The sequence below is a fragment of the Orbicella faveolata genome, unplaced genomic scaffold (assembly GCF_042242905.1).
Source record: "Orbicella faveolata isolate gen_17 unplaced genomic scaffold, um_ofav_v1 contig_1, whole genome shotgun sequence".
Taxonomy (NCBI): domain Eukaryota; kingdom Metazoa; phylum Cnidaria; class Anthozoa; order Scleractinia; family Merulinidae; genus Orbicella; species Orbicella faveolata.
In genome coordinates, this window is record NW_028301536.1 from 17995764 (window position 1) to 18012233 (window position 16470).

A 16470-nucleotide genomic window follows, 5' to 3' on the forward strand; every position below is an offset into this window, starting at 1 on the left:
AGGATGCTCTTGAGAGTTGCAACGATACCAAGATCGCCACTTGTTCTTTCGATGTACTAAATTAAATTGTCACTTGCGCAGAGATTTCCATTTTGTGTTTAAATATGTATATAACATTTGCTAAACGTATGTTTAGAATTGCAATATTCTGAAAATTAATTAAGCTATCGGCTATTTATACCCCTTGGAAACAATAGATTTGAGAGAGGACTAAAGGTGTTTTCTAGAGGGCTCTATCGTCGGGCAGATGGCCAGTGTTAATGTTTTTTTGCCATAAATAAACACCACGAAGTTTTCTCAACTTTGAGAGCTTTATCTTCCCAAGATCTGCATTTTTCGCGAGAAAATCTGCATAAGTTATTGTCGAGCCGTTGAAATCTGATAAATTTAAAATTGTTTTGTCTTTTAATCAAAAATAGACTCCTTGACGACTTCAAATTCAAAAGCTGGTCTCGTGATAAATTTTCGGTTCGTGTTTCAACAAGAAGCTATGCTATCCGTAAAACGATCGATAACAACATGTCGATAACTAAACATGTTGTATGCTTTGTGTATGATGTGTTGCTTATCGCGTGTTGACATTGCCGAAGGAAGTGTTTGAAGTAGTACATTCTTTGAAACGGAAATTACACAGTAAAGGAACACGTGTCTTAAGAGCTTCTTTTGAATTTTACACTCTCCGGCCCGTACTCAAGTTGTCCAGGTTTTGGACACTTTTTACTTCCGAAACGAACAAATTTTAAACCTGTGGCAGATCCCTCAACACATCGATATCTAAATAGACCTTTTAGGCCGGATCGGAATGCGTTTCAGAAAACTGGTGTTGATGGATGGCGTTTCAGAGTTCATAGCCGGTCAGTTAGTAATCACCTGGCTGGCGCCAGTCGAAAAATGGGTCACATTTATCGGGATTTATGATCTCGGGATGATCTCATTTGCAACTAAAGAATTTGTTTACTTTTCAACTTAACCGCTCGAAGTTCATAGTACATTATGTAAAAGATACTTTATATGTGCAAAAATTCTGAGTCGTTTCTAATTCAGTGCACTTATTTCATGCTAATCTCAGAGAACACAAGGGTGTATCAAAAAGAGAAGTGTTAATGTATTTGTGGGAGGAGTTTTTGAAGCTGGTGTTTCAAAGAAAAGAAAGTAATTAGTAAAATCAAGCCTTAATTTCCCGATCACGCTGTAAAATGCTTTTTGCAGGTGGTTAATTACGCACGCATAAGGAATATGTTAGAACGGAATGTTAGTAAGAATGTTGTTTTATCCTTTTTTGTCACAAAGAAGGCATGTGAGTAAATATGTGCAAAATGAATAGGTACGAATGTTAACTGTCAATCTTCTGACCGTCAACACGAGAGTATTGATACTCAACTACTTCCTTTGGCTCTTAAAGTTTGATTACAGTGATTGGTCTACGCTTGGACGAGTAATATTTGTAGCGAAAAGCTACAACGAAGGTTGAACATACGTAACAGATAGTCCGGTTAATGAAAGTGTGGTTATGCGCTGTGAAAAAGGTTCGTGCTGCATGAATGCAAATGTCGAGTACGGATTTCAACCAGGTCAGGTCTCAACGCATAAGACTCTTATCTTGCACGCGATCGTTGAAGAAGTAAGCGAAATCGTGTGCTGCATGCGACTAGAAGTCCGCTCGCAAATGTGGTTTCATACTCAGTCGTAACAAACTGTTGCAGTCCCTTTCCCTCGCAAAGTCCGATGTGGCGTGGTTGTACCCCTGGCGCCATACCAAACCAAACGTTCGGACAAAAACATTCATTATGTAATAATTTGGAAGTACAACTTAGCTTAATGTAGCACTTACTATCTTAAAGTTAGCTGGAAAAGTGCCTCATTTGTCTTTATCTCAGAGCGGGAGCTTTACAGTAGGATAACTATGTAAAGCCTTCCTTGGTGGATAAAATCATTGGTTCAAAACTGATTGAGGGCGTTAACCAAAAAGAATGAGGTTTCAAAGATTTTTCAAAATCCTTATTAGGACTGTCAACGTGGCGGACTTTTATTAGCACTGCGTTCCGCCGCCTAAGCTGGACGGTTTCCAAACCAAAATGTAATGTTTTGAGAAGAAATGTTTCTGACATGCTAGACTGTTCCAATCAGCCATCGCACTAACTCTGACCAACTGAATGTCAAAGAGAAACTCGAGCGTGGAACTGGATGTTTTTATAACTGTTTCCACCAACCAGTCTTTTAGGTTCGCGAATTTTCGTAATCCGTTTAATTGACTCAGTAAGCTGCTAATCGGCTTCCTAAGTTCTGTTTTCCGGCGAGGTAATCTTAAAAAATTGGCCGCTCACATTCGGTTTCGATCCTTGCCAACCGCCTGTGCTCTTCTGTGGTTTGTTAGCACCTAGGTTTTCTACTTAAGTTTAACCTTTTTCATGACATTTCCTTAGTTTCGAAGAAAATATCATGACATCTTTAAACCAAGAGTTTAGATTACCGTTTTTCACCCTTTAATCTCCCAGCACGATGTACGTGGACCAGTTTTATCACCTATCAAAACATTGTCATCAAGTGCAATCAGGAAGATGACGAACAGCTGATGGCACATTGTCGTCCCCAACCCTTATTCCCAGGTCTCTCGATCACAAGAGATCTGGAAACAAACTTGCGTACTGTGTTGCTAAGTAACAAAAAGCCTTGTCCTAACTGCGCCATGGCGGCCTTGGAATGTTGTCGAGTGCCTCCGCTAGGTTTGTCATCGGAACCTTCAGTCAGGAAGGGGGTCGGAAGTGAGAGGGGGGGGGGGGGTGGGGGAGGATTACACTTACCCATGTTGATGTACAACCAGAATTCTCCGAGCTTAATTAATTTGAGAGCAACCCCTACAGGATCATTTTCATGCCAATCAAACTCATGCATTTTCATATGACAATTTTTGCACGAGGGCTCGGAAATGGCCTTTTGACACTGCAGGCTAGGAGCTAAAAGGGTTAGGTGCTTCGAGTCTTGTCGCTCACTTCTCGGCACTGTATTGTCTACACACTTTCTTTAACAAGAGGAGTTGTGCAATTTCCCGCTTTCTTCTCTTTCCTTCAGTTTAAAATGGTGGTTTACTTCAGGTTACTTCTGACTCTTAAGCTCTATTTTTCAAGACTTACTGAAAGGCTCGCAGAAATGTGGGCAGCCGGTACGTTAGACCATTTTACAGTGGAACATCGATTTAACGAAGGGCTAAGGGACTGCAAAATATGTTCGCTATACAGTAACGAGGTTTCGTTATATGGGGGGTTCTTTTCCATGTATTTTGTTATTACTGGGGCGGAAAATGTTGTCCGTTATGCCCAAGACTTCGTTTAATAGAGGTTCGTTAAATCAAGGTTCCACTTTACATAGAAAATCGTTTGCCTCCAAGCAAAAATATCTGTTATCAAACTCTGTCACTTTTTTTTATCCAACCGCAACGATTATGATAGCTATGTGATATAAACTGCTTTAAATATGGCAAGGTCAGATGAAATATTGATTGAATGTAAACTTTGTATCTTTATCGTCCTCATTTATATCTTTTTTCACTAAATAAGATAGAAAGAACTTTAATAAAGATAGAAAGAACTTTGATAAACTGATAATATATCCTTGACTCAAACTAATGAGATTTCTTCTTATTCTGTCATGTCCAGAATGAATCTCTAGTTCCGACGAACGGATACGTTTATCTTAACATGGAATAATACTGCAAATCGGTAAACCGTTCATTAAAAATTAAATTTAAATGATTTGGAGAAAATTAAAAGAGACCTGACTTGCTTCATATCACGAATGCATTGTATTACAGGTGCCAACTGTTTCAGACTAAAAATTATAAGTTATAAAAGATATATTAAGTCAGTTACATTTAGGTCTGTGGTGCTCTTTGTGTCTTGATCGAATTGAAGTTTTAAACTGATTTCAAAAGCTGCTTCTGAATGTCTCCGGATCAATTGTAATATGACGCACTCTGTCTTTGTGGGACGCACGGTGGCCTCATGGTTAGTGCGCTCGTCTCTAGATCGAGCGGTCCGGGTTCGAGCCTTGGTCGGGGACATTGTGTTGTGTTCTTGGGCAAGACACTTTACTCTCACAGTGCCTCTCTCTCCACCCAGGTGTATAAATGGGTACCGGCGAACTTAATGCTGGGGGTAACCCTGCGATGGACTAGCATCCCATCCAATACTCAAATACTCCTAATCGCTTCATGCTACAGAAACCGGGATAAGCTCCGGCCTGATGGGCCACTTGGCTCGTATGCAGACTTAACCTTTTACCACTCTGTCTTTGCGGAAAACTAAAGGCTCCCTATAGTTTTACGATCGCTCGCGCGCTGAGGACGAAACCTTTAGTAATCTGCGCGCACTCAAAGGAAAACTTCAGTGTTTTTCGATATTTTATGACGTTAACATGAGCACGACAAGCAATACTGACAATGAGTTTCCTCGCGTTTTCTTTGGTGAAATTCCGTAAAATTTGGCAAACTGTTGGCAAACATTCTCCTTTAGCTGGAACTCTTCTTTGAGGGAAATATATTCGACCAGTTTTTTTTCCTCAGCGGCAAAAGGCTTAACTTTGCAAAAATAAAAAAAAAAAGTGCCCGTACAAACCCTACTTTTTTCGTGTTTAAAATTCGTATCCCGCCGGGTTCCGGATGTACTGTGAAAATTGTGGAAGATTTCAGCGAAGGAAATTCAAGAAAATCACAAATAAAGCCATATGAACGGTAGGAAACGCGTTTGTTTGGGCAATTATAATTCAACACTAGTAGCCAAGATTTGATTGTAAAACACTCTGATTTCAGAGATGATTGTACAACACTATTTCATCATTGCTTAGCACATTTATTAAGTTTGAGAGGACTGGGTGTAAAAACGAATGCAAAAACAGCGTTCAAGATATAACACTAGCGATAAATGATTACCCTATGAAACCACTTTAACTTCCCATCTCTGAGAAATCGGCGGCTTTTAGCTGTCAAGCTCTCTATTATGGCGACAATATCGATTCGAAACAAGTTAGACTTCAGTTCAGAAAATAGTGGGTTCAGTTGCCTCTTTTTGTTATTTTTTGTAAAGAAAATTGCACTGAGTTATCCACGATGTTTTGTTGTGTTTTATTCCTCAATGGCAATTCTGTAAGAGAACGATTTGTTCCTTAATGATTCGATCTCATACAAGTTAGCCGTGGTAGAAGAAAATGTTTAGTCAACCTCGTATTAATTACAAGACAGTGAAATCTAAATTAAGGGCACCCAAAACAGCTTTTTCCATAGTCCTGAAGATAATCAATATTGACCACCTTCAGTCAAAACACATTAGTTTTGAACAACAGAATGTAGTCACTCGTAGGATTTAGTATTATTTTCCAACTCATTTTAGTATTCATATCGAATAGGAACAGGGTGAAACAATCACGAGTGGCGTAGATGAGGAAAATGTAAATAAATGATTTCGAAATATGTATGGAAAAACTGTAAAGTGATGGAGAAATAGAATTTATCGAGTTCTCTAAACCCCTCTCTCACAGAATGAGGTGAGACGTTCTGACCATACTAAGTTATGTTTTGTTTCATACCTGCAAGTGTTTTAACTGTAGTTCCCTTCCAAGCTCCTAAAACGCATTTAACATTGTCCACAGTGTTCTGCCGACACCCCAACGCAATCGTCGCGGATCTTCATCGCTCGGTGTAACCTCTAATTTTATTAACGCAAATATCGCCTTTTTTCCAGGTTAAAACGTGGACAGGTAGATTGTCAAGACGATAGAGGGTTTCGCTGACAAGAATTGATTCGCTAAACGGTGGCTTGACAGGCATACAATGGCATTATCGTTACCTGAGGGCAAAAGGCAGGTGTTATACGAATGAACTGCCTTCTTTTCATTTGTCATCCTCATCAAAAGCAATGGAAATTTCCACTTTGTTGTCATTTATTTGTATTAATTCGTCAGTGGCTGTTTTGGATATCAATAATGTAATTGCTCATGGCCGGTTGTGAATCTTTTACAATTTCGGCACGCATTTATATCGTAAGCTTTTCATTAATTTCCGCCGAAATAAGGATATTGCTGAAGAGTGAGTGTTTAAGGACTTGAAGGTCAAGCTTTCAGATCGATATTTCACAAGTGAAAATACGACGAGGGGGTTTCCGAAGTGCAGATAAATTGAAATACATATTTTACCGAGTAATTAATGGTAGCTGTTTTGCATTTCTGATCTCTCGGTGCTCTCATCCCACGCGACGGGTAGAACTTTAAATTTGGGTTTTTGTTTCTAAGGACAACTTCAATATAATGAAAAGACAACTGGAATACAACCTGTTTATCTGCTAAAATACTAGCTGACAGTGATGCGTGCTAAGAAGTTATTAACGTTTGCGGGAGGAAGGGGCGGACGAAACGACAGCTCAATAAATGCACTTCCCTATCCTCCGTTCCGGCTAGAATTTAGTGGTAGATGAACTCACAACAAAGAGACCGCGGCGAGCACGTACGCTATAGCAAATACTAATAGCCTTTAGTTACATGAATCGACGAAAGAACATCAAATTGAAAGAAAATGTCAAAATAAAGAATAGAAAATTTTAGTATCAAGAGTTTTCGTAGAATTCACTTAGTTAATGTCTTTATCAGAAGTGCGCGATAGTTCCATTTAATATATCGTAAACGTCTCATTAGTTCGTAAATGTGAAAATTCCCATCTGAATAAAACTGATTGGGTAAACTTGCGAAAGGTATCTCATCTCCTCTATCGGAAATTGTGTCGCGAGAGAGAGATTCTTGAAAATGTGCATTGGAAATGAAGTTGTTTCTAAAGTTTTGTGGATAACGATAAAGGTGTTCTTGCTTGTCGTCATGTTCACATTGCATCAAGCAATTTTGCGAAACCCAACACTGATTAAGAAGACATCATAGAAGCCTCCCTTTCAGGAGAGAAATACATTGAAAGTTACAATTTCAACACAGTATAAAATTTTTCATTCCTGTATTCATTTAATTCACAGCGAATTAGGCGAAACGTGTTTGCATTATGTTAAAGTGATTTCTTTCTGTTGATGGCGTCAGTTTTTGTGCCCTTGTGGCCAGAAAAGAAAAACAGAGATAATTGAAATTGAAGGAAAAACAGACTGACAGACAGACACACAGACAGACAGACAGACAGACAGACAGACAGCTCACCTTCAGTTAAAGCCGGTCCTCCAGTGCTGTCCTCAGATATCTTTACAATTCTTCAGTGGTACTCTCACTGTAAATATATTTTAAATGTTCCCCTTAAATTGAGAATAAATCTGAAACAATATATGACTGATTGGTCAAAAATCGATGCTACGCGTGATGTGATTGCCCTCTCACTTTCCCCGTTCTTTGCCTGATACTACAGCATTGACAGCACAGTGTTTTGAAGCTAATTCGAACATTTGCCATCATTTTCTAGCTTGTTGGAGACAGGTATATGTAGATTACGGACGAGGAGCGCAACATTTCTCGATTATACAGCATAAGTGGTCTACGCTCTTTACCGTCTTTACCTTATAGCTGGGGATATTGCAGATATATTTTTTGCTATATCAGAGATATTTGCGTAATCGTTATAACTACTGACCTTTAACGGGAGCCCTGGGTTTCCCATCTTTGCTAAGGAAAGCACTGCTGTAATCCTTGCCGACATGATTGCTCACATAGCAAGTGTAGAGTCCCAAATCTTCCTCTTTGACATTAGTTATTGTCAATTGGCAACCTAAATGGCCCTTGACTCGGATAATCTTGTAAGAATGTGGGTCTATAATGCGGTATGATCCGTTCTCCAAGTCGTCAATAATTTTCTTTGTTGATGTGACAGATTTGTCCCATTTCAGCCATCTGAAATCTGGAAGTGTTCCACTAACAAGCACAATGCATGTCATTGTTGCATTATCTCCAATCTGTACGGTTGTATTCTTTGGAGAGCTTTTTTGTAAGATGGGCCGTGATCGTGGTTTAGCTGTCGAGAAGATGATGGAAATCTTTTTTAAAAAAGAATATTTCAGCTGTAACAAGACCAAAACTGCCAGTGTTGCCTGGTGCGGAGACTCGGCAAATTGAATTATATATTTTACTTTACAACTAAAATCGTCTCACTTTTTCATTGTGAATTGTCTTTTTGAACTAGATGTGCATAATTGTCTACGTTTGTGCTAAACTCACCAACAACCTGAAGCGTGTAAGTGTGATTTATACTGCCATATGGATTGGACACTATGCAAGTGTATTTCCCTGAGTCGTTGGGCACTAGATTTTTCAGTTTTAGGTACCAAATGGACGTGCTAAGATATGGGTCCATCTTTCGGCTGGGCATTTTCATTCCGTCCTTTAACCATGTGTATTTGAGAGGTTGCACTCCAGTCGCTTGACACCTCAATCTGATCGAATGTGATGCTGGCCATGCTCTAAATGCTCTTTTTAACATATTTGGATCAGAAAAGGTTGGTGCTCCTAAACAAAGGACACAGAAACAAAATAATTAAGACCAATAAGTATGATGTGTAGCTTGACTCTACTTCTACAATCTTGTAGACATGGCCAGTTGCACAGGTGGCGCAAAAGCTTAATTTTCGTTATAATTCAAATTCATTGGAATGCCAAAGGAAAACCCGTGGTTAATAGTTTGCAAGTATTTACTTTATTTATTAAGGACAAGTCATTGATTAATGCGGGTTATGACCACTCTTCATGTGATATTGCCTGTTTTGAAAATGAAATGTAATAATCTTGTGGGAAAAGAAGAAATATGAGAAAGTTTTGACTGATTGTACAGATGTTCATATGAGAAGCGTTAGACGTCTAGTTTCCTCAGCACTCAGGAATTACGAAAGTTGGAAATGGATCACGGAGAGTATACTCGTTTACAACTGAACATCGGAAGAAAACCGATATTGCTTTGGTTTCTTATTTCTACACTGTGCAATGACATGCAAAACCAAAGGGGTTAATGGCCTAGAAACCTCAAGGTACTTTTAAATATAATTCTACATTATACATACCGAATTGGTGATCATACTCACTTTTACTGTATAGTAGGATATATATCAGAGATATATTGCAGAGATATTTTCAGTATCAGATTAATTTGAGTAACAATATTTGTACATACAAACCTTCAACGGGGGCGCTGGGTTTCCCATCTTTGCTAAGGAAAGCACTACTGTAATCCTCGCCGACATGATTGCTCACATAGCAAGTGTAGAGTCCCAAATCATCCTCTTTGACATTAGCTATTCTCAACTCAACGCCGTAATGGTCCTTGACTCGGATAATCTTGTAAAAATGTGGGTCTATAATGCGGTATGATCCGTTCTCCAAGTCTTCCCTAATTTTCTTTGTTGATGTGACAGATTTGTCCCATTTCAGCCATCTGAAATCTGGAAGTGTTCCACTAACAAGCACAATGCATGTCATTGTTGCATTATCTCCAATCTGTACGGTTGTATTCTTTGGAGAGCTTTTTTGTAAGATGGGCCGTGATCGTGGTTTAGCTGTCGAGAAGATGATGGAAATCTTTTTTAAAAAAGAATATTTCAGCTGTAACAAGACCAAAACTGCCAGTGTTGCCTGGTGCGGAGACTCGGCAAATTGAATTATATATTTTACTTTACAACTAAAATCGTCTCACTTTTTCATTGTGAATTGTCTTTTTGAGCTAGATGTGCATAATTGTCTACGTTTGTGCTAAACTCACCAACAACCTGAAGCGTGTAAGTGTGATTTATACTGCCATATGGATTGGACACTATGCAAATGTATTTCCCTGAGTCGTCGGGCGCTAGATTTTTCAGTTTTAGGTACCAAATGGACGTGCTAAGATATGGGTCCATCCTTCGGCTGGGCATTTTCTTTCCGTCCTTTAGCCATGTGTATTTGAGAGGTGGCGCTCCAGTCGCTTGACACTTCAATCTGGTCGAATGTGATGCTGGCCATGCTCTAAATGCTCTTTTTAGCATATTTGGATCAGAAAAGGTTGGTGCTCCTGAAACAAGGACACATAAACAAAATAATTACGACCAATAAGTATGATGTGAAGTTTGACTCTACTTCTACCAAGCAATTCGATCTTGAGCTCGAGATTTCTATCACGCATAGAAATCGAGAGCGAATAATCTAAATGTTTTAGTATAAATCTACTAGTCGTTTAAAACTTCATCTCAATCCTCTTCAGAGACACATCGAAAATGTCAACAAGCGGCCGTCAGTTTGTTAACAAGCGCACACTGCTACTCTACTCACTGTCTATCACAGAATGGATAGTGAGTAGCGTAGCCAATCAGAGGGCAGTATTCGTGATAGAACGCTGGTAGGTTTATACTAAAATGTTGTAGACGTGGCCAGTTGCACAGGTGGCGCAAAAGGTTAATTTTCGTTATAATTCGAATTCATTGGAATGTTAAAGGAAAACCCGTGGTTAATAGTTTGCAAGTGATCACTTTATTTATTAAGGACAAGTCATTGAGTAATGCGGGTTATGACCACTCTTCATGTGATATTGCCTGTTTTGAAAATGAAATGTAATAACCTTGTGAGAAAAGAAGAAATATGAGAAAGCTTTGATTGATTGTACAGATGTTCATATGAGAAGCGTTAGACGTCTAGTTTCCTCAGCACTCAGGAATTACGAAAGTTGGCAATGGATCACGGAGAGTATACTCGTTTTCAACTGAACATCGGAGCTTTTTTGTAAGATGGGCCGTGATCGTGGTTTAGCTGTCGAGAAGATGATGGAAATCTTTTTTAAAAAAGAATATTTCAGCTGTAACAAGACCAAAACTGCCAGTGTTGCCTGGTGCGGAGACTCGGCAAATTGAATTATATATTTTACTTTACAACTAAAATCGTCTCACTTTTTCATTGTGAATTGTTTTTTTGAGCTAGATGTGCATAATTGTCTACGTTTGTGCTAAACTCACCAACAACCTGAAGCGTGTAAGTGTGATTTATACTGCCATATGGATTGGACACTATGCAAATGTATTTTCCTGAGTCGTTGGGCACTAGATTTTTCAGTTTTAGGTACCAAATGGACGTGTTAAGATATGGGTCCATCCTTCGGCTGGGCATTTTCATTCCGTCCTTTAACCATGTGTATTTGAGAGGTGGCGCTCCAGTCGCTTGACACCTCAATCTGATCGAATGTGATGCTGGCCATGCTCTCAATGCTCTTTTTAACAGATTTGGATCAGAAAAGGTTGGTGCTCCTAAACAAAGGACACAGAAACAAAATAATTAAGACCAATAAGTATGATGTGTAGCTTGACTCTACTTCTACAATCTTGTAGACATGACCAGTTGCACAGGTGGCGCAAAAGTTTAATTTTCGTTATAATTCAAATTCATTGGAATGCCAAAGGAAAACCCGTGGTTAATAGTTTGCAAGTATTTACTTTATTTATTAAGGACAAGTCATTGATTAATGCGGGTTATGACCACTCTTCATGTGATATTGCCTGTTTTGAAAATGAAATGTAATAATCTTGTGGGAAAAGAAGAAATATGAGAAAGTTTTGATTGATTGTACAGATGTTCATATGAGAAGCGTTAGACGTCTAGTTTCCTCAGCACTCAGGAATTACGAAAGTTGGCAATGGATCACGGAGAGTATACTCGTTTTCATCTGAACATCGGAAGAAAACCGATATTGCTTTGGTTTCTTATTTCTACACTGTGCAATGACATGCAAACCCAAAGAGGTTAATGGCCTAGAAACCTCAAGGTACTTTTAAATAAATTCTACATTATACATACCGAATTGGTGATCATATTCACTTTTACTGTATAGTAGGATATATATCAGAGATATATTGCAGAGATATTTTCAGTATCAGATTAATTTGAGTAACAATATTTGTACATACAAACCTTCAACGGGGGCGCTGGGTTTCCCATCTTTGCTAAGGAAAGCACTACTGTAATCCTCGCCGACATGATTGCTCACATAGCAAGTGTAGAGTCCCAAATCATCCTCTTTGACATTAGCTATTCTCAACTCAACGCCGTAATGGTCCTTGACTCGGATAATCTTGTAAAAATGTGGGTCTATAATGCGGTATGATCCGTTCTCCAAGTCTTCCCTAATTTTCTTTGTTGATGTGACAGATTTGTCCCATTTCAGCCATCTGAAATCTGGAAGTGTTCCACTAACAAGCACAATGCATGTCATTGTTGCATTATCTCCAATCTGTACGGTTGTATTCTTTGGAGAGCTTTTTTGTAAGATGGGCCGTGATCGTGGTTTAGCTGTCGAGAAGATGATGGAAATCTTTTTTAAAAAAGAATATTTCAGCTGTAACAAGACCAAAACTGCCAGTGTTGCCTGGTGCGGAGACTCGGCAAATTGAATTATATATTTTACTTTACAACTAAAATCGTCTCACTTTTTCATTGTGAATTGTCTTTTTGAACTAGATGTGCATAATTGTCTACGTTTGTGCTAAACTCACCAACAACCTGAAGCGTGTAAGTGTGATTTATACTGCCATATGGATTGGACACTATGCAAGTGTATTTCCCTGAGTCGTTGGGCACTAGATTTTTCAGTTTTAGGTAACAAATGGACGTGCTAAGATATGGGTCCATCCTTCGGCTGGGCATTTTCATTCCGTCCTTTAGCCATGTGTATTTGAGAGGTGGCACTCCAGTCGCTTGACACTTCAATCTGATCGAGTGTGATACTGGCCATGCTCTAAATGCTCTTTTTAACATACTTGGTTGAGAAAAGGTTGGTGCTCCTAAACAAGGACACATAAACAGAATAAATATGACCAACATTTTTGTCTCAATGTTATGATGTGATAGACATAGTCTTGTGAACGTGCCATTCGTGTAGTTGGTACAAAAGCTGACTTTGAATTATAATTGATTGAAATGCCAAAGGAAAAACCTGTAGTTAATAGTTTGGAAGTAATTACCTTATTTCTCTTGAAAAGTCATTTAGTATTGCGGTGATGATCACTTTACGAAAATCAAATGTAATAAATTTGTGGAAAGAGAAGAAATGGGAGAATTCAATGCAACTGAGAAGAGAGAGACATCTATACTTTCCCTTTCAGCAATCGGGAATTGCTATAGTTCTCAATGCAACATAACGAATGTAGTAATTTTCACCAGAACGTCGGAAGTAATCCGAAATTGCTGTGGTTTTATGTCGACATGTTATCTGATTTTGTTACACTGTGCAATCAAATGGCAAACGATAAAAAACGTTCATGGTCTAAAAAGATAACTTAAAGGTACATTTTACTATAATTCTGAAGCCCTTCCATCAAGTGCGTTCGAAATCAAACATGCAAAATTGTATTTTTCTTGGAAATTCCGTTTGCAATGCACCATATCTTGAGATATTGGTAGCCTGGCAATTCCTGACCTAAGTTATAGGAAATCGAGCTCGCACAAAATGAAAGTTTTATCTGATTTTGGATTTTTTTCTTTACCGTTTCCATTAAAATATAGATTTTTCAAGAAGAAACCTTATGCAAAAATTCTGCCTAAGTCCAGTATCTTGTGCAATTTTGACAAGGGAGGAATGGGTAAAAGTTCAGGTTTGGCCCTGGGAGAACGGTTTTTTAAAATATCTTAAAGGGATGATTCACGGCTCAACGCATGTGGAAGCTATAACGTTAGCACCTTTTGAAGTGAGAGAGTGTCTAAAAGTTAAGAGTTAGCGTACTTACGTCTACTTTGCATCTGGATAGCTGTGAAAAAAAGGTGGGTGGGGAAGAAGGTTTGATTTTAACCGCAAATCTTTCCATTCTTCTGAGTCCACACACATGCTACTCCGATTTTAGTTACCTTTATTTACCTAATACACTCGGTCTTTTTGCAATGTCCAGGATAGCCAAGACATTGTTAAACATGATCGCTTTTGCATCCAATACGTGCCGTTTATTTAAAACTTTACAAAAAAGATTTTGGCGTGCTGATTACATTCGCGGCATTTAATTCGCTGACTCGTGCCCAGTTGTCTTCTCACATCTGCATCGACTGGGAACGAGTAAGGGATTTTCGAATGGCATGGTAACTCCGGCATGGGTCAAACCTGACTCGAAGACAAGGGCGACACAGGGACTTGGGAAGGTACAACCATAAATCATAACTTTTTTCAAACCAGTTGGAATTGATGGGACGCCTTGGTCCCAGCGTCTAGAATTCTTTGAACAGAGGGGTAGTGTAGTCCAGCAGCCTTGCTGAAGAGATTTCAGTTGTCCTCTCGTGAGGTGCTGACCTTTGTACGCCATATAATGAATATTCAGGAATATTGTTTGCACAACTCAACATCCCAACATATCCGGCACCTCAAATGTACATGGTTAAGCTTTCAAATCGCTGGATGTCTTTCAAACGGAAGACATCGAAAGCATGGAAGTGAAAATGATTTCCATGAGCTCAGGTTGAGCGCAATTATTAACATTATCATTGATTATGAGTTTATTTATGGAAGCTAGAGCAGTATCACGCAACCCCTGAGGGAGGGGGGGGGGTACTCAGAAAATTTGGGTAGGGGTGTGCGGCCCACATCCCAAAAACCTTACCCTATTTATGACCAAAATCTGCAATTTTTGCTACTTTGTTTATGACCTGGCCAAAAACTCGATACCCTATTTATTAACTTTGAAGCTGGCACAGTTGCCCTAAACATAATTTATGATGGGATTTTGTTGACGGTCCTATCGATAATGATGAAAAAATAAGTTCCTTCTAAGAAACATACTCAATTCAAGACTAGAGTGCTAAAACCAAACCCTATTTAAGACCAAAATGGCCAAAATCGATACCCTATTTATGACCAAAACGACTGAAAAATCCTAATCTTTGGGGCCGCACATACCTATGTAGCCCATATAAGGGAGTACCCCCCCCCCGGGCACGAAATAAACCCAAACCCAGATCTAATCAACCCAATTAAGGAATTTCCACAGGAAAATATTTCATTATACACTCTGCTTTACAGTGAAGCTATAACCTCAACCATAGCACATTTTGGGTTAAATCTTCGCTTTCATTTAGTTTTTCTTGCCTGAGCTGCGCAATCGTAACTTAATTCTGAGCGTTATATGACTTGAATCGCTTAAACAATCATGCGGAACTTTCATCTACGTTTATTACTTAAAGTTTCTCAGTGGTACTTGCCTGAATACACTATCGAAGAGAAGAACCCTATGAGTAGAAGCATCGCCAACAGTTTCATGCCGGGGTCCATCGTGCTTCGAGTCAACTTTGCGACTCTTCGACTCGTGTCTGTGTACTGGGGGTCTGGCAGGCTGCCCAAGAGTCAAAAGAAGGTCACAAGCGTGGGTCAAACTTAAAGGCCAGGCTTTATGCTTATTGGTCTATTTGCAGAATTCTCGAAAGGATCGTTAAGTTCATTAGCTTTAATAGCCTTATTTGCGATGTTATAGGATTTGTGACAACTTAAGGTAATTCCTCTGAAATAAAAGTGACAATAGATTTTTGTTCAAAGTTTGTCCACTGAATATTTGTCATATGATAACTTCAATTTTGAAATAAAAAAGGGAGGTGCCCATGCTCATTAATTAAAGAGCAGTGAGGCATTGAAAATGTCCCTTTTTGGCATTATTTAATGCTTATTATAAGAACGTATTCCCAGTAATTGTAAAATCTTTGTGAGCCCAGACACGTAAGAACACGCATTAAACTGCAGTCAATACATTGTGTCGGACAGAAATAAACATTTAAGCTTAATTCAGGCAGAAAGCTAAATCATTGATTAAAAATTTGAACCAAATTTCTTGACGTGGTTACCAAACTGCAAAATAGAAAAGACTACAGTGTATCTGCTATTTTTCTCATTTGTTCAATTTTCAGCAATAGAAATTAGATCAGTCTTTTCTCACGCAAAGCTTATGATTAGTTGATTACAATGACTGGAAAAAAAATTGGGGTGCCTGGGCTCGTTGGTGAGCTAGAGCCATTTTTCAACTGACAGAGCTCAATATCAAGGCAAATCCGTGATGTTTTCAATATGCGCGTGCAGGAGCGCGCGCTAATGACGCCATAAATTATGCGCAGTAAGGATGCGCGATGCAAATGTGAGCAATGACCTTAACCAAAATATGGAGACCACTGCCAACTGAAGATTTGCTTTGTCTAAATAGTATGCGAGCTTTGGCCGTTATATTACAAAAGCATTCAACAGAGAATCACTTTTTTGTCTCCTATACTTAGGTGCACAAGGTTGTAGCCTGGTGGTACTCAAGAACAGCCTGGGGAGGCAACGATTTCCTTTCACGCAAATCACACCTTCTAAGAAACGTCTTCCATTCAACTTTGCTAAAACCTTTCCTTAGTGCAAAACCTCTGGTAAGTGAACGAGTGATAATCCAGAGATTCCTGGTTTACGCTTTATCAGTAATAATAATATGCCCCTCGGACCGGAAGACTCGCAGATACAACGCGACAGCTCAATGACGTACAAAATACTCCTGC

At 39.0% G+C, this 16470-nt stretch overlaps 1 protein-coding gene across 1 annotated transcript; it reads right to left on the reverse strand.

Moving 5' to 3' along the window:
- Positions 1-7161: 7161 nt before the first annotated feature.
- On the reverse strand, positions 7162-12983 carry LOC110045663 (hemicentin-1-like). Its single transcript, XM_089293230.1, has 8 exons — positions 12468-12983; positions 11887-12264; positions 10938-11225; positions 9716-10003; positions 9135-9512; positions 8185-8472; positions 7604-7981; positions 7162-7246 (listed from the first exon to the last, which is right to left on the reverse strand). Exons 1-8 carry the CDS (start codon positions 12793-12795, stop codon positions 7212-7214), a joined length of 2361 nt encoding a protein of 786 aa, XP_089149356.1. The 5' UTR covers positions 12796-12983; the 3' UTR covers positions 7162-7211.
- Positions 12984-16470: the final 3487 nt, after the last annotated feature.